The 18,732-nt window shown below is 37.7% G+C and overlaps 2 protein-coding genes across 3 annotated transcripts in view; both read right to left on the reverse strand.

The window, feature by feature from the left end:
- LOC139746510 (ADP-dependent glucokinase) overlaps positions 1-3,354 on the reverse strand; it is a 38,137-nt gene extending 34,783 nt beyond the window's left edge. The window contains exons 1-2 of the mRNA XM_071657821.1: positions 3,178-3,354; positions 824-1,020 (exon numbers count right to left, since the gene is read on the reverse strand). Of these exons, the coding sequence (XP_071513922.1) occupies positions 824-1,020; positions 3,178-3,186 (206 nt within the window). The 5' untranslated portion in view covers positions 3,187-3,354. The remainder of the gene's footprint in view (positions 1-823; positions 1,021-3,177) is intronic.
- A 5,718-nt stretch (positions 3,355-9,072) lies between these two features.
- LOC139746583 (RNA-binding protein squid-like) lies at positions 9,073-17,119 on the reverse strand. 2 transcript variants are annotated; one of them, XM_071657976.1, is made up of 6 exons: positions 16,837-17,119; positions 15,493-15,533; positions 12,352-12,479; positions 9,918-10,383; positions 9,678-9,773; positions 9,073-9,460 (listed from the first exon to the last, which is right to left on the reverse strand). In XM_071657976.1, the coding sequence occupies exons 1-6, from the start codon at positions 17,016-17,018 to the stop codon at positions 9,396-9,398; spliced, it is 978 nt and encodes a 325-aa protein (XP_071514077.1). In that variant the 5' UTR covers positions 17,019-17,119; the 3' UTR covers positions 9,073-9,395. The 2 variants fall into 2 exon arrangements, with proteins under 2 accessions (XP_071514077.1, XP_071514076.1); XM_071657975.1 differs by having other exon boundaries at positions 9,073-9,470; positions 9,677-9,773; positions 16,837-17,110.
- Between the last annotated feature and the right edge of the window lie 1,613 nt (positions 17,120-18,732).

Below are 18,732 nucleotides of genomic sequence, written 5' to 3' on the forward strand. Positions count from 1 at the left end.
GTGCTTGTAACACCCATGCACAATGAAACACTTATCCACATTTCCTTTTACCACTGTCATTTTCACTTTAGAAACCCACACACATCCTACTACTCCTTAATCTATCATATCTCCAATCTATCCATTTGTGCCCTCCATTACAATGAGCCCTTCCTCTTTGACTCTTTTCCTCAACTCTTCTTTAAAGTTCATTACATGGTTCATTTGCAACACTCAAAATTGTACATAAACTTCCAATATATAACTTAAATTTAGATATTTGCAATCAAATATCTTCTTAAACCTCTGGTCTTTGATCAAAATTGCCACAACTTTCTCCATGCAGCTGTATGTAAAGACACTTCTAACAAGCCTGATCTCATTACTTTTTATTCCAGTCAAATGTTTCATTATCCATCGGCCTGTCTTGCACACACCTGTTATCTAAACTACTCTCTACAAACCTATCAGTAACTTCAATCCTCTTTCAACAATTACTCTCATATTCAATTTGGCCATAAAAATCCATATATGGCATAAATATCAGTATGCTGCTGCCACTTGGATTTACATGTACCTTTAAGGGAAATCAATTTCAAGAACTGAGGTCCCCATGCAAAACCCTACACAAAGTCCACTGGCATAGAAACCCACTTACTTAAGGAACAATTACTAACCTGTTAACACATCAAATATCTATTCAAAGCCAAAAGTGTCCCTTTACTCTGCTTCCATTCCTCAATATACAATAATGCAAAAAAATCTTATACGCACTTTCAAATTTTGGAAATCAAACATATTCAATCTCGCATCTTGAAAGCCAACTTTTAAAAGCACAACTTACTCTGCAGCAGATCCAGCACTAAAAAAGAGTGCATACATCTCCTTGAGTTGATTGATGGAATCTATGTGATTGAAGTGTGCTGTCCGTGATGGTGGAGTCATAACACCAACCATATCTGCACCATGAACAAATATATCCTTACATGCTCCATAACCCACTGCAATTCGCACTTCACCTACAGGGTACTGCTGCTCCACCTACAGATAACAGTAAACATATATCTTGTTCATGTTAGTCCTACTCCAATAAACATCTCAGCTCACAGCTGAATGTGCCACAACACTCTATATGAAAGAATCACAATAGTTACCATTAGATTCAACTGTAATAATACTAAAGCTAAACAATTGCTTAAAAATAAATAAACATGGTATTTTACTTGAATATATCCATCTCTAAAGGCATTAGGAGAGTAAGATTTTAATAAAATTTATGGTGTCTGTTATCACCGAACTAGAAAAATAAATTCTAAGAAAGCAAAGATCAAACAGAATACTGTACTGAAGGATAATATGCTTCCTTGCTGCCTCTTGGATTATTTTAAACACATCTTTGTCTTTAAGTACTGAGAGCCATTAGGTATAAGTGTAAAAAAAACAACTGATAATCTTATGGATATACTAGTCATACAAATAATCTTATGGATATACTAGCCTTGAACATTAAAATCAAACAGATGAGCCCTTCAAAAATTCTTTGATCCTTACAATGATTCAACTGAAAAGAAAATAGTGACCTGAACATTAACAAACCTCATTTCAAAGTGGTTAAAGAATAAATATTCTCTTTTAAAGAAATCCTTTTAATAACCAGGAACTCAACAGTTTTCTTGAGGCTTCATTGCACCATTACTCTCTTCATTAAGGATGGCAGTGTTTTAAGTGTTTTTCCATGCATTTGTACACCCCTAAATTGCATAATAAAGATGTTGGGTTAAATGAGGTTTGATAATGTGCACAACCATGTATAAATTTCCTCTATTTTCAAACTCAGACCTACAAAATTAAATTAGTTATATAGAGTAATTACTCTTGATTATCACTTTCCCTTAACCCTACCCTACCCACTCTACTGGGAGGTAAAATCATGAGCACCACAGTTCTTGTGACATAGCAGCAACAACCTCGTCATTTTACCAAGTCCATCCCAACTTACATGCTTCTTAAACATGGTCTTGAAGCCCAGGCCAAATCTCAGTTACCTGTTCACCTGGCTTAGCAATGACATAATTATCTGAACTGACTTTTTCATGTCATTTTTGGACTTACAAACTTGTTTGGCTACACCAAATAGACAAAAGCAGACAAACATAGCAACATATTTCAAAAATATCTTTAGAAAATGGTAAATCTCAGCCCCTAAAAAAGAAAAGTGACACTCCTTTAAGTTCTGCTTGTTGTGTAATACTTTTTCATGCTTTTTCCTTTATTTGAACCCATATCTTCAATCACTTTCAATGTCATACCTGGCTGCAAATTACAATCTCAAGGGGCTTAATGAACAAAATTAAATTCAAAACAGCATTCTAATACACAGTAGTAAGTGGGTGTAACTCATAACTGACATCTACCTAAAATATCTTTACGAAAATTATCTTTACAACATGTACTGTAAATGAAACATAGTTCTAATTAAGTAAGGGCCCACACTTTAGCATGGCTAAGTAAACCAATGCCTATACCTATTCCGTCATTACTCCTACATGATTTCCCTCTTACAACCACTGCCTGAGTCATCATGAATACAGATATATCATCCATTTTGTTTCGAATTAATGGTGTGTTGTGTGGAGAATACAATAACAAATAAAGGAACATGATGTGGATTACTCTCATTTACAAGAAATCCCATTTGGTCGATTGCTGGAAGAGCCATGAGGATAAGGAAACTGTGAACTTAGTTACTGTGAATGTTACTTAAATACTTGATAAAATTATCAATCAACAAAACTAATAAAAACCACACGTTCCCAGAGTATCTGAAATTTAACGGGGTTCTTATAACCATACATAAATAGGAGAATTTCATAAGCTGAATACTCTTCCAAATATAACTGCTGCCGTCTAAAAAAAAAAAAAAAAAATACTAACAATTGGCAACGTAATAGAAAAATAAAATCATTACGAGCTTCATGAAGCATGGAAAATCAGTCTAGCCCAATGTAAAAAGAATACCAACTAAATAAAGCAGTCACCTTCTTTTAATAGAGGATCCAAATATGGCGTCAGTATAATCAGGACATGGAAGAAGCCACAAGAATTAGCAAATCTACCATTGCGCACCGGGCGATAAGTCCACACAACACTGTAAGACGAAATACTTAACTCTTCGCAAGATTACAGGAGTCTACTTACCTCCAACATGGCCTGGAGGACATGCTCAAGCCGCTTGTGTAATATGGAATACCCGTCATCGCGACTGTACCAAAAAGCAGCAAATAAAACCGCAATGGACAGGACGGTGCTGACTGCCCTCCCCGGTCTCCATAGTGGCCACTGTAAACACAAGGTCCGTGAGAGGCAAGTCCGTGCCCCACTATCACCAACCTATTTTTATCCTAGTGCAATCGAGAAAAGATTACCCTCTTTTTTTTTTTTTACGAAAGAATTCATTTGTATGGATGCCATCAAGTGAATTCTACGTAAATCTTATTCGAAAACAAAACCTATTTACCAAAGTATTCATCTGTAAGGATAAGTCCAAGTAAATTCAAAGTGAATCTCATCTGAAAATACCTGAACATCTTTATTAAGCATGACTACCTTTATGAATCCTGCTTACAGATAGTATCTTCACATTTTCATATCGTGCTTGAATTACCGCTTTAGGCAAAACTGAATGATAATAAAAATGCAATATAACATTATTTTTCGGTACCATGGTATATTCAATAGTGGAAGTGTTCTAGTCCGTCCTGGGATAAATCCTGGGCCGGCCAGCTGATGAACGGTGCAGCTGTGTACATCAAAACATTGGAACCTTTTTTTTCTTCCGTAATTGATGTATATTCATGATATCCATAAGGTTCCAGGTCACAGTAAAATGCAGAAAGCTGTTTCAAATTCCAATCATATATATGAACATTCTATTGTATTGTTACAGTGATGAAACCTGTTACATAACCGAGTTGAATACTGTCCTAAACGTGTTAATTTGGCAAAAAGGTATAATCAAATTTAGGACATGAAGCACAGCTTCTTTTTACATGTATAGGCACTATCAAACTAGAACTAGGTAGCGTGATATCATCCTTGCTCAAAATTATGCTAGCATTGAAACATAGCAGGTAACGCTACACTTTCATGGTTTCGCAAAGTGAAAGTTGTGATGAACCTTATTTGCACAGTCCAAAGTACTATGTTGTTAAATAACCTACGGTATTTTCAAACCTTTTGGTTTAGGTTACATATAACTTCGTCTAAATATGGAATCCTCGGTTCTTAGTGTCATATTGGTTTTCTACCAAGACTGTTAACTCTGGTTTTGTATAGTAGTCACTTTAAACATTATTAACCAAATATGAATAGGACTGAGGCTAGACAGCTCTCATTCTGTGGTATATATATATATATATATATATATATATATATATATATATATATATATATATATATATATATACCTCTGGTGATTACCGCTTAGTGATTCATTTCAGCATGATTCAAGTTCATATTCAAAAGTTTTATGATTCAAATTCATATTCAAAAGTTTTATGATTCAAATTCATATTCAAAAGTTTTATGATTCAAGTTCATATTCAAAAGTTTTTTTAGGCATAACATAAACATCTGTCACTCAGACATGCCAAGTCTCCCTCCCCACGTGAGCGGGAGACATGCAAATTAGCTGGGCTATCCCGCCACGGGATATAAATCTCCTGCATTATGACCACTCAACGCTAACAAAACGAACCCGGTCACATATGACATTCTGCTTTTAATTATGATAATCTTGGTTGCCTTCATCATGCTTGTATTGACTAATTAATCAAGATGTAAATTCAAATTAACTTGCAGTTCACTGTGAATGCAGTTACGTATTCCTAGCGACATTTATAGATACTTTTGAGGGTGAATCTGGCTCAGTGACAAACAAGAGTTGGCAACTATGCAATGTTCAGCTGGCCAGGGCAGCTCGCGCAATGGTAGGATAAAGCAGCTTGATAGCACAGTATTATTTCTTGGTGAGTTTGCATGCTACGAATGCGTTTCATGTGTGAGTATGATCACAGAGTCTCAAGTAAATATTATATATCTTGGTTCACTTTCTCTGGAATTTTGTGTTGTGCTGGTCTGCAAATAATAATTTGGTTGAAGGCGGTCACACGGGCCATTTCACTAAAATCTCCTTTAAGTTTTTTTCGGATCAAAATGATTGAGTGCGGCAAAGTGGCTGAAGTATTGTGTTGCTGGTTAGTAAATGAGGATTTTCCCAATATAATTATACCCCATGACGAGGTGCTTGGAGATTGGCTGAATAGTGCCTGTGATGTTTACTGTATAAAAGGAAACAAAAGTGAATGTTCAAATTACGGAGGTACAAGTTTGCTAAGTGTAACTGGTTAGGTTTATGGGAGACTAATGATAGAGATAGTTGCTTGCAAAGAGCTTCTGACTGATTCAGGAATGGTAAAGGATGTGTGAATCGTCTGCTTTGAAAAATGTGTGCGATAAATGCGTAAAGAGAAACGGAAGGACCCGTATGTAATGTATGTAATGTTTATGGGTCTAGAGAGGGCACATGATAAGGTTGATAGGATGTGTGCAAGGTGTCCCAAATATATGATGTAGGGGGAAAGGTGCTAGAAGTAGTGAGGAGTATTGAAGAATATAAGTCTGTTCTGCGAGTGAATGTTGGAAGTAATGAAGAGTATCAAGTGTGTAAGGCAAGTATGCCATAGCTAAGTAGATTGGAGAGTAATTGGTTACTGGTAAGGTTGGGTCTGCGTCAGGGGTGTGTGATGTCACCATGGTTATTAATAAGTTGCATATGGATTGGGTAATGAAGGAGGTGAATGTAAGGGCCTTAGAGAGAGGAACAAGTATGCAGTCTGTTGGGGGGTTAGGGGCTGGTGACTGATTCGAGTGAAAAACTGCAGAGGATGTCTGACTTTGGGAGAGTGAAAGGAGATAGTTGAGACTAGATGAATAAAAACAAGGTCATTGGGTTTAGCAGTGTAGAGGAACAGCCGAACAGGTTATTTGGAGTTTCAGTTCGAATTGGGAAAACTTGGAGAAAGTGTAGTGTTTAAAGCACCTGGAAGGAGATATGGCGGCGAATAGAACCATGGGAGCTGAGGCGAGCTGTAGGGTGGGTAAGGACACAAAGGCCTTGGGCGCACTGCGGGATGTATGGAAAGATAAGTCTCTGTCTTTAAGGGCAAAGATGGATATATTTGGAAGTATAGTAGTCCCGTTGGTGCTGCATAGATGCGAGGCGTGGGTATTAAGCAAAATGTAGAGGTTGGTTGTTTAAAATGAAATGTTTGAGGACATTGTGTGGTGTAGGAGGGTTGATCGAACAAGAAATGGTAAGGTAAGAGAGGTGTGGTACTAAGAGGAGTATGTATGGTTGAGCTGGAGAAGGTATGCTGAAATGGTATGGACATTTTGAGAGGATGACAGTTTGCGGATACATATCAGATATGGAAGAAACAGGGTAAAAGGGGAACCAAGGAAGAGATGGAAAGATGGAGTGAAAGATGCTACGAAGGTTCGGGTCTTGAACATACAGGAGAGTGCGAAGTATGCAAGGGCTAGAACAAATTGGAGTGTTCTGGTATACAGGGGACGACGTGCTGTCATTAGGGAAATCACGGAAAGGTTTGTGAGCGAATGAAGCCTTATTCATGTGCTCCTAGCACTAACTCACTAATGCCGGAAATGGCAAACATATATGAAAGTTTTCCGCATTAGCAAGATAGCCATGCACAACCAGGCTTGCCTATAGTTTGTTTGGATTTGTGAACATAAATGAATGACGAATGACTTATAGAATTAGCTCGAAATCTTGGTGTTCTTTATTATATATGAAATCCAAAATATATGGACAACAGTTTCAAACTAGATTTTTGAAATAAGATAGGGCAAGAAATGAAAGCAGATGGTATGTACTGTTTTATGTAATTGGATATAAAGATAAATAACTACAAATGCTTGTGAAATTTTACTTACCTCAGACAAACTGCTAACCATTCCCTCGGTGTTATAGTCTTTCTCCAGCGGGTCTTGCTTTTTTTTTGTTTTTTGTTTAAGGTAGCAAACTCTTTCACTCCCTCTCTTCCAAGGCTCATGTACCCACTTCCTATTCTTCGAGTAATGCTCGTCCTCTTCCCCTTCATCCAAAATTATAGCAATTATTGCCAATTCCATGTCTGTAAACTTTATCTCGAAAATCACCGACTTCAAAATGTACGGGTATATGTGCATCACTGATGAGGCGCCTCGTTGATTTCCCCGACACAACTGATACGTCATTAATATGCGGCTGGTTCTGCAACACCTCATCAGTGTCACATGTCATTCAGATCAACATCATATGGACACAAAACACGGACCTATAATACTCCAGGAACCTTGCCAGTTCCATTCCCATACGTCTGCAGATAGTAGTCAAACCAGAGTACAGATGACAAAGTACTAAACTGAAGTGTGACATCGCATTGGAAAACGTAGAAGGGGTGGGGGCGGACAATATATATATATATATATATATATATATATATATATATATATATATATATATATATATATATATACATATATATCACTATAGTCCGGTATGATAGTTATAGTGATATCGCAATTCAGTAGTGCAAGTGAACTATTGAATTGCGATTAAGCGCGGTCTTCCGCGTTAGCGAGGTAGCGTGAGGAAAAGAGGACAGCCTTAGAAGGAATATCCTCTTCTCTGTTCCTTCTTTTGAAAAAATAAAAACGGGAGGGGAGCACATCCAGCCCCCTACTCCCTTTCCTTTTAGTCGCCTACGACACGCAGGGAATACGTGGGAGGTATTTTTTTTCTCCCCTATCCCTAGAGATGATGTATTTAATGTAGGTACATATTTGTAGAGAACCTGGAATGGCTGTGAAGCAATCGGTGCGACTATTGCTAGCTGAAAACGGACAGCTTTGTTTTGTTTAAACATCCGAGTCCATTGCTCTTCTTGTCTAAATATAGAATTCATTGCTCTCCTTGTCTAAAGAAGGAATTCATTGCTCTCCTAAACACGGAGTCCACTGTTCTTGTCTTAGTTTTCATCCCAACATCCTCATTGGTTCTCAAGATAGAGCGAAAATGCATTTGATAGATAACATACACCTATGTGGTTCATTAAGAAGTATCGTATTCATAAAGGAAGATTTCAAATGAGACATGCTGAAGAATTACTGAACATTGAAAAATGTACAAGTCTAGCACACAGATGTGTGGTGCGTGTTTTACTCCGACAGGTGTTCCTATGTTATTGCGAATTTAGCTTTGAAGAACCCAGTTGGCATTTTCACGAATGTACAACTGCCCCAGTTCCCCTTTTCTAGGACATCTTGCAGCTTCAAGGCTGCGGCATTTCAAGTAGCAGGGAAATTAAGTATTTGGCTGCTTAAGCTTGACGTTCTTAAACGTGATTGTACTCCCGTGATACAGCTTCGCCAAAGGTGGCTTTTCATTCGTGGGGTAACTGTGTTGGAGGAGCATCTTTTGAAGCATATATATATATATATATATATATATATATATATATATATATATATATATATATATATATATAACGAAAAGGAAGAAAAAGATAGCGTGGTAATGGAGATTAAATGTTCCCTCTCTATGAAGACCAAAGGTCAAGTATTACGTCGGTTGTCTCTTACGTGGCTAGAATGGATAGGCCTGGGATATTTCAGTCGACCATGATCAACAACGTCTATAGTACTCATTGCATAGAGGGGAAAAATTGTATCCATTTCCAGTTTAACACATTTTAAGCACAATATAGAATGATGTGCTGCTTTTGGGACAATTCATTAATAGCAGGCCTGTTGACCAATTGCACAATGTGCCTATTAGAGTTCATTGTATCTCGGCTCAACATTCTGGCCATTTCATTCAATTTCATTAAAAGTTCTTGATGTGCCTTATTCACATTCAGCACATGTACCTGGGTTTTCCTGTTCATTCATGATTCAAATTGGTAGTCGAGAATATTTCTGACAAATTCTTTAAGTACTAGGTACAAGGTGATAGATAAAAACAACTCATACACAAAAATCGCTTTTATTCATACATATACGGACTGTACAGCGATGAGAAATAAAATCTTAAAATTAAGTAAAAATATTGTATGAACTGTCCAGAGTACAGTGAAATTACCTGTACACAGGAATGCTTCACAAACTATATAAACTTTTTGTTACTTTTTTTTTGGCTTTCCAGTTTTTATAAACATTTTAATTATAAATGAGGCAATCTTGACTTGGGCGTTGGTGCTGCAGCACGGCAGGAATTCAGAAACGGCAGCAACAAACTTGTCATTTAGTTGACCGTACCATTCCAAGCGTTGTTGTACTCACGTCGTCCCCCCTCAATATGGTTGGTGCCGCGTCTGCTGCCGCCCACGCTGGCTCTTGCCGTCGTACCCTTGGCCGCCTGGTAAGGGCCAATACCGCCATAAATCATCAGTCTCATTTGAACTCTAAAAGTACAGGCTGCCCCTTAAGCAAACCATTTAACTACCAAGGTCAGGGGCCACATGCAGGTTTTAAATGTCACAATACAAATGTAGACCTGAAAACTTATTATAATAAGCATGCAATTCGTTTATTACGTCTAAAACACAGTACAGGTGCACGAGCCTGATACTTACCATATCCATATCCCCCACTACCATAGCCATAGTAATCATTGTAGCTACCATAACCACTATATCCTCCATATCCACCATAGCTGTAGTCATATGCACCTGCAACAAAAAGAAAAAAATATATATAAGCTTTCAGACCTTAATATTCATAAAATATTTTGAAACGAATTATGTTATGGTTTACATAGCTGTCCCAATTCTCAATTACTATGGCTTCAAAATACTAAAGATCACAGTACATACCGTAACCACCATATCCTCCATAGCCCCCTTGTCCATAGCCACTGTAACCACTATGGTTCCAACCGTTTCCCCATCCTCTGCCTCTGCCACGCACATTGCTTCCTCGGCCACCTCTCACAGCACCACGCATACCTCCGCGCATCATGCTCATAGCATCTGGCTTAGGAGTGGCTTTCTTCACATCAACTTCATGTCCCTTGATGCTTTGTTTTGGCGTTTTTAACAAATCCGTAACGACAGTTTCATGCTCAAATGTGATAAAGCAAAAGCCCTTACGCTGGTTCTTTTGTTTGTCGAAAGGCATTTCAACCTCAATTATATTACCATACTGGCCAAAATAGTTCTTAATGTCATCATCAGAGAGATCTGGTTTCAAGCCACCAACGAAAATCTTGCCATGGCGGGCCTTCGCTTTTTTAGGATCTACTTTCTTCCCATTAATAACGTGATCACCAGCGTTTATGATCTGTAAGAGAAAAAACGGAAGTATAAGTGCTTGCACTTCAGATTACAACTCCTACCCTTAAACACACGACTAGCTTCAAAAATTGTAGTAAACAAACTCAATGTCTAGATCTCAACTACAACAAATATGCACCGAAATTAATCAAAACGGGTTGGGCTACTGTCACTTGAGTAAATGTTTACTTGTCTCTGTTCACATTTAATTCTTTATGCCCAATAATTTTCCAGGCCATCGAAGGCCATCAGGTTCCACACCACACATCATTCTCCATCTACATACATCTAGTTATCATAGCCACATCCCATACTATTCCATGGTTTACCTTAGTAAACATGGCTCCATATACACCCACACTCATTCAATTGATTCTATGCCATACATGCCCCTAATCCTTTGAATGCGTACACTCCTATCCTATACTCAGTCTCCACTCAATCTTGGTATCCCCATACCCCTTGCTCCCTCCACTTCTATGCACATATTCTAATCTTAAGTCTCTTTGTTCCTCTTTCCTAGATGCCTATACCATTTTTGCACATCCTGGTCAGCAATAGGGTGTATGTAAAAAGAGCATATAGCAACAGTAAAATACAAATGTGGTGCATAGAAAACATGTTAATGAACCTGGAAATATAGAGGTCATCGGGAAATCTCAAAAGTCTGAGGAGCCTGGTTTGAATTGGGGGCTACAGTTTCAATGCATTTCTCATGACAGAGAATGGATGGAAGCAAAAAAGACCATGCCTTTATATGTTCCTGGCAATACATCACGTAGTGGATAACTTAGCAAGTTACTGTTTGCTGATCACAAAAGCACTGGTGTTAATATTTGAGAAAATGCAGAAGCTGGTGTACGAGTTTGGTGTGTGTGTGTGTGTGTGAGGGGAAATGAGGGTAAATATGAATATTGCATGAGTAAAATACATGTACAAATTTTAGAAGTTAAGAATGATTTTCACGTGCAAGCTGAATGGAGAGAAACTGGAAGTGGAGTGTTTTAGATAAGGTCCTGGATGCACTACAGTGTGGAAAGGGAAGTCAAGCTTTAAGGACAAAGGCAGGTTGCACTTCATGGTATGGTAGTCCCTTAAGTAATATAGGGATGTACAGTAACAAGGGTTTTAATTAAATAACTTTTTTTTTTTTTTTGGGGGGGGGGGGGGGATTAAATGTCTGAATAATATCTGTAAGGAGGGTTGACTGATGAATAGAACTTGGAAGTGGAATGTTTCAATGTACTGAAGGTACAAAGGTCCTTCTTGCATTGTGAAGTGTGGGGAAAAGGAGGCCAGTCTTTAAAGGCAAAGATGGGTTTTGTTTGATGGTGTAGTAATACCTTCAGTAACTTATGGTTGAGGTATGTTCCTTAAATAAAAACATGAAAAAGTTGGGATCTAGAAAATGAAATCTGAATAATGTGTGAGGAGGGGTAATCAAATTAGAAATTATAAGATGTAACATTTAGTAGAGGAGGATAAGAGCTGCAAAGGGTATGCTGAAATAGTGGACACAAGGAAATTATGACAAGAGTATACATAATAAATGGAGGGAACAAAAATTTTTCTGTGATGGTTTACTGATGTTATATTTGCTTCTGGGACAACTAATTCCCACAATGCATGCACACACATGAATGTTGTGTGTAATTCATATACCTTTACTGGTTCATAGCCTCAGGTGGTATGCCTTCCACTTCCCATTTACTCGGAGCAAATGAACTATTTATTTATCATACTTTATTGCTGTCTCCCGCATTAGCAAGGTAGCGCAAGGAAACTGACGAAAGAATGGCAATGAACTATTTCCTTATTAAAATCTGAGTAGATCCTACGCAGGCAAAAAAGTGAGGGAAAAGTGTTAAATAATTGGGGCTTGCTTAGAAACATTCACAATCTGGGAAATATAATGAAAATAAACCACCTTCCTGCCAGTAAACTAATTCCTGTACACACATTTACCAACACTCACCTTATCAATAGTTTCTGGAACACTGAAGACAATGAATGCAAATCCTCTTGATCTTCCAGTGTTGGGGTCTGTTTTAACATTTATGCTGTCGATCTCACCATGTTTACTGAAGTATTCCCTCAGCTCCTCTGAAGAAACATATTGATGTGAGTACTGACAAGCACATATCTACATACAAAAATGGTATATTTATTCAGAGTGGTATTCTTCATTATTATCAGCAGCAGAACTGAAAATGTTTCATCATTTGAACACAAAAATATCAATCCCAGTTTTCAAGTAACAGTGGATTTTCAAATGTTATCCATTAACACTCAATAACACTGCTAACGATTGCTTCTTTCAGATCATGTTTACACAATTTCTTCTCAACTGCTTATACATGCACCTCCTGGATTCTGTCATAAAAATACCCACTACCTAGAATGCTGACCTCATCATTCCTCATAGTGTCACTTACAAAAAGTGGGTAACCATGTCAACACCAATATTCAAATATCCACATATGAACAACTATCAAATGGGCATATAATAAAGAACCCTCATACAATGACAGTCATTGGCACATTTGGGAAAAGCTAAAGCCTGAAGATACAATTATCTATCTATACTATAAAGGAACAAGTTTTACACTCCAAGGGGGCTCCACATCTTAACTTGAATACATTTTACAATGCCTTGTGCTGTATGCATTCACAAGGTTAACCATTTCATTTCTCCACCACTTGTGCTATAAAGTATTTCCTCATTCCTTTAATAACAAGTTTCTTACTTCATTTCATGCTATGTCCTCAATGTTCTATTCCTACATCTCTGAAGAAGTTCGGTGCCTACATCACTAAAAAATCCATTCGCCACTTCCCTTTCCAGGTGGTCAATTTCAATTCTTTTGCCCTTCCCTACAACTTAACACTAATTCCGAAATAATTTATGCTGCTCTCCTCCGGACCAACTCTATTATAATGGTCTTTTGTGCTTCAGTAAGAGCAGTGACCAAACAAGCTCAAGTTTTTGTATTAAGTATAATGTGAACAGCTTTGTACAGCATGATCTGCTAGCTAAAAATTTCCTTAGCCATGAACTTGTAACTTTAATATTTACTTGGCCTTTTGGCTTCCTTAACTATTCTCCAAAAATCCACAGGGTCATCCTAGGGAAAAACTCACAAACGTTCTTGCTGAATAGTAAGTCATATCATAGCCTTATTTCAAATTGACCCATCTTTATTACTTCACATTACGTTAAACAACTAATTATTAAACAAACTGATGCATCTCCAGGTTCCCCATACAATCTTAATCTCATGACCTTCGAGACATCTGCAAATAATCATGCAGATCAAGTCATTTACATAAATCCCTACAACGTTGTGCTAGAGCCCTCAATCGATTCTATGAAGGCTCCTAACATGTATCCTTTGTTCCCTTCCACCAAGATATGGTTCTGAGTTTTAGGCACCAAGATATGGTTCTGAGTTTTAGGCAACAAGAATTTGCCCCACATCTGGTAGTCAACTGTCTCTTACCAAAAGTGTTAGCTTTAAAGTCAAAACGTGACTAAGTCGTCAAGTCCCATTCAGATCCTGACCAATGAGGAACTCGCAGGTGGATGCATAAAAACTTGATACTGGCACCAATACATTCCTTACCACAAGCAAATTCACTACGAAGGCCTAGGGCTTAGCAAACGTCAGCTATGAATGTGCCCCAGGGTTCTCTTTCAAAGCTTACAGATGCTTCATGAGCCTATAAAGGAATTTGTTGAGCAAAAGGCAAGCCACACAACATTGCTAACAATGGATGGCCTCTTCACTTACAGAAAAGCAACATTCTCCTCCATTCCACTCCCAATGAAACAGTTGTCGAACATTTCAAGTAATCCTCACTTCACCCTGATCCCACTCAGTTAACAAATGAACCACAAAACCAGGATTCTTTATGTCCTTAACTTGATTTACATTTGATAAGGCAAATGTTTAATCATAGTCCAAATTACATTGAAACAGAGAAGGGGGTCAAGTGAGGATTTTCCAAGAGGCTCAGTCCTGTTCTCAACACCTCGCTAACCTGGGGGCATTCAACTGATAATTTACTTGTTTATATAAGGAGTCACATTCGCCAAGAGAGACCATCGATTTACCTAAATGTATTCATCCTACTAAAAGCATGATGAACCTAAATAAAGCTATTGTAAGCATGAAACATGAATATTGCAGACAAAACTCAATTTTCAATCAATGAAACTTTTAAAATCACCAAATGCCAGAATGCATTCAACAAGGTCTCCCTAAACAATAACTACAATCTAAGTCTGCAAACTCAATGAAAAAAAAAACAATGAACCCAAATAAAGTTATTCCTTGCATGAAATGGGTGAAATTCCACTGAGAAGATACTTTATAATCAAAGGAATCTGTTAATCAGACTTGCTGCCCAATTGCCATCAGAAGGGGCTCAAACCACACCAACAAATATAAAAAATGTTTAAAAAACATACTGGCAGTATTCTTTGAGACATCAGTACCACTAGGTGGGGTTTGTGGTAACACAACAGGTGGTATAAAAAATTCATTTGCTATTTATATATACCAATGCAATTTTACCAATTTCATGCAAGTAATAGCTTCATTTCAATCAACGCTAATTTCATTAGGGTAAACAGACTTTCACTTGAGTTTATTTCGGTATTTCAATGGACAACTAAAATGTGTTAACCACACTTCACCTTGCAAAAATCATAACTTTTGCTTTAGTCATACATACTGAAGCATCATTTCGTAACAACTTCCAGCAAACAGGATTTCAAAGATAATTGCAAATTTCAAATAAAACATATAGCCCTTAGACCAACATTATGAGGTACCACCAGCTTCAACACTGCACTCCATTAATGAGCAAATAATTAACTCAGTAAGAAGCACCACACAAAAACTGTAATACTTCCATTCGTTGTAAACATGGTCCATACAGTTCTCTCTCCCTTGCAGTATACACTTGCAGGGGAATACAATCCACCCACGTTTTCCAATACAGAATATATTAAATCTAACTCTTCATGAACATTCATTACACCTAAGTAGGTCTTTCATTCACTTAGATCTTAAATTGCGTCAAAAGCTGATTATTCTTTGCCAATACTTACTTTCCGTGGTTTCCCAACTCAGGCCACCAACAAACAATTTCCTGGAATAAAAAAATACATTAGAAAACTCACAGAGTAAAAGGAATAGTCTTGACTTAATTCTAAAAGTACTGTACCTTAGGTTGACTTTCTTCTTCAAGTTAAGATGGCAGGGAACAATACTGCATAAATCTTTAACCCACACTTCAGCACGTCAAGCTAGATGGCAAAGTCAACTGCCTTTTCTGCTTTTAAATTACTCTGAAAAGTCTGGGCCAAACATAGGAGTACATACTATAGGGAGAAAATGATTGAGATGAAAATGAGGTAATGTTCTAGTGCCCGGTCAAGAAGCTAGAACCAGTGAGATGAACCTTTGAACCACTAAGACAACACAAGATAAATACCCTGGTGTGGATGCGGCGGGCTACAAGGGGGCAACATTTCTTCCCGAAGTAGCTGCCACCTGGGAGGAAGCAAAACAAGCGCCGTTAGTGGTGATCCCAGGACCTAGTGGACTCAAGCCTCCTGTTTACGTTACCTTAGTCTTACTTTGAACCTTCACAATAAAGCTGGGCCTTGACGGAACTTGGCTGATTGCAGAGCGTCAGTTTACGTTATCTCTGGATCTCTGGACACTCCGTGAAAGTGACAACCATTTGCAAACAGCAAACAAGAGGCATCCCACCCACGCCAAACACCCACCCCCAAACCGGACATGGTACACAAGTTAACTTTGATAAATAAAACCTTTTACCTTACATTGGACTTGCGAACCAACTGCAAAGACATGAAGAGAACATGATCATGACACCACATGGGGCAATGTAAATTATTAAAATCTGACCTGGAAAAAACAAAGCTTAAGAGGAATGACGATGAAAGCCTGCAAACGACCTGGATTTAAAACTTGAAATTATGAAAACACAAAAGAGATGCGGTGTAATTGCGATAGTTTGAAGAAATTTGATCATTTACATTCTGATCAGACTCAAATACTGGGGCGTCGTCCCATGGGTAATGGTGGCCTGCTTCGCCATTTTGGCGTGACACCAGGTGCCGTGAACGATAGTCTACTTTCGTTTATTACAAATATAAGCGACAATGCCCCTTAAGGATAAAGTCAACATGGCACCAAACCCCAAGGCTTTACAATTTATACTAAAATTAGTCTAACCACGCCATGATGCTAGAGATATCCATGGATGAAACAAGTACAGGGATGCCTCTTGTAGCTTCACCTATTACAAGCCTATAAGCATTTTCTTATTTCATGTTAAAGTACTTTATAACTTCTAAAATTCTATTAACAGATTTACAAATAAGACAATAATTGGGGTGATTCACAATAACGTACTAACATACCTGTCATCGTCCCTGCCAGGAGCGTCCGCTGCCCCACTGTCACTAGCATTGCTCATGGCTTTACCACCGTCATTTGATTCATCATTCCCGGCGCCGTCACCATTTTCCATTGCACTGCCTTGAAAGTTTTCCCCGGTTACATCTTCGGAGAAATCCTGTCCTTCCATTTCCTGGTCAGCCATTACAAATATTTCAACTTACTCTTAATACTATCTACACGTCCAACATATGTGAAGTCCAGCGGCTGAGAGAGTACAAGCCGCCCCGTGGCCTATTCCGTAATGAAGGAACTCGTTTCATTCCTAGTATAACATGTTCACCAATCACAGGGCCGCCAAGCTAGTGCATGAGCCTTATATTGGTACGCATGCGCTAAGGGTAGACGCACATTTTGGCGTTACTTAGCGGGAATTTATCGATCTATGTAAAATTACATTGGATCATTCAAAGATTTTTGGCAAATATTTGTTACTGATCATGTTTTATACAAGAAAATGGTTTAAGATATTAATAAATATGTAACAGTCAGTTTGTTCATATTTCAATTAATCAATCATGGTAAGATTAATAGAATAGTAACCTACACTTGATTAATATAATTATGAAAAGCAAATATTAAATATAGTATATTCAGATGTAATATGTCTATTCGTCTTCCTGCGTATACGTATGCATATATAAACGCACGAGCACACTGGTGCGAAGAACGCATCCCTTTTTTTTTTAAAGTGTTGCTGATGTCACCAAGTTACATAACTTTTTTCCTATCAGGGTCACATATATATGTGTTGACTTAAGAATAGCCTATATATTTTTTCTATATTTCTAAGAATATCATGCGGTATATCAGAAGATATATAGATTCATGATATTACGTAAATAAATCTTACTGAAATTTGTAACACTCTAGGAGGAGGAGTTAAAATGACTACCCCGAATGAATGAAATTTTATTAGCCTAAAAAATAAAACAAAAAACTGCGGTGATTGAACCTCGGTATAACTAGAACCCTAACTCATAATTATTTCTGTTATCAGAGATTTTGGCATTTTGCTATGTATTATAGCAGAGATTATGCCACTTTTTTCTTTAATATTAAGTAGGTATACATGAGACCAGTTTTAATAGCAAGATAAAATTCTATATTGGGTCTTGGCAGCGGCCATTGACAGCCCACTGTGTTGATGTGAAACATGGCCCCAGAATGTTTTCATTGGAAGGTTTGGGGCTACTTTGTTGTCATGCTGCCTTGTTGACGTGAAACATGGCCCCAGAGTGTTTTCATTGGAAGGTTTGGGGCTACCTTGTTGTCATGCTGCCTGAACGAGGGGTAAGCCTGATAATGCCTCACCTGATTTTTATATATAACGAAGTAATAATGTGTCATCGCTTAATGTGGCGAAACCAACTTAATAATGAGGGAGGGAGCCTGGCACTCGTGGGGGCCGGGTGGATAACAAGCCCAGCCCCCTCATCCTAGTGCTTCAGTCCCTCACTTCCAGCGGGCCGCCCTAGAGCATAGGGCCTGCACCTCCTGAGTTGTAGAGTGGTTTTATCTCAATAAGACAGTACTGACAGACGTGGCACAGAAATATTACGAAATGATAGGGACGGGCCATATTGAAATTATATCTTGAATTAGAATAAAGCTTTTTATTGTTTCTTCTTCCGACGTAAACGTACTTTTTTTCATATACATGATAGAAACTGAACTATACTGAAGTTAATGTGAATAGCAAAATACTTAAAAGTTTATCACCTTGGCTGTTAATGCCGATCTAAATAGGATCACACTCTAAAAGGATGAAATTTTATATATATATATATATATATATATATATATATATATATATATATATATATATATATATATATATATATATATCATAAGCGACA

This window comes from Panulirus ornatus, chromosome 65, assembly GCF_036320965.1.
Source record: "Panulirus ornatus isolate Po-2019 chromosome 65, ASM3632096v1, whole genome shotgun sequence".
Classification (NCBI taxonomy): domain Eukaryota; kingdom Metazoa; phylum Arthropoda; class Malacostraca; order Decapoda; family Palinuridae; genus Panulirus; species Panulirus ornatus.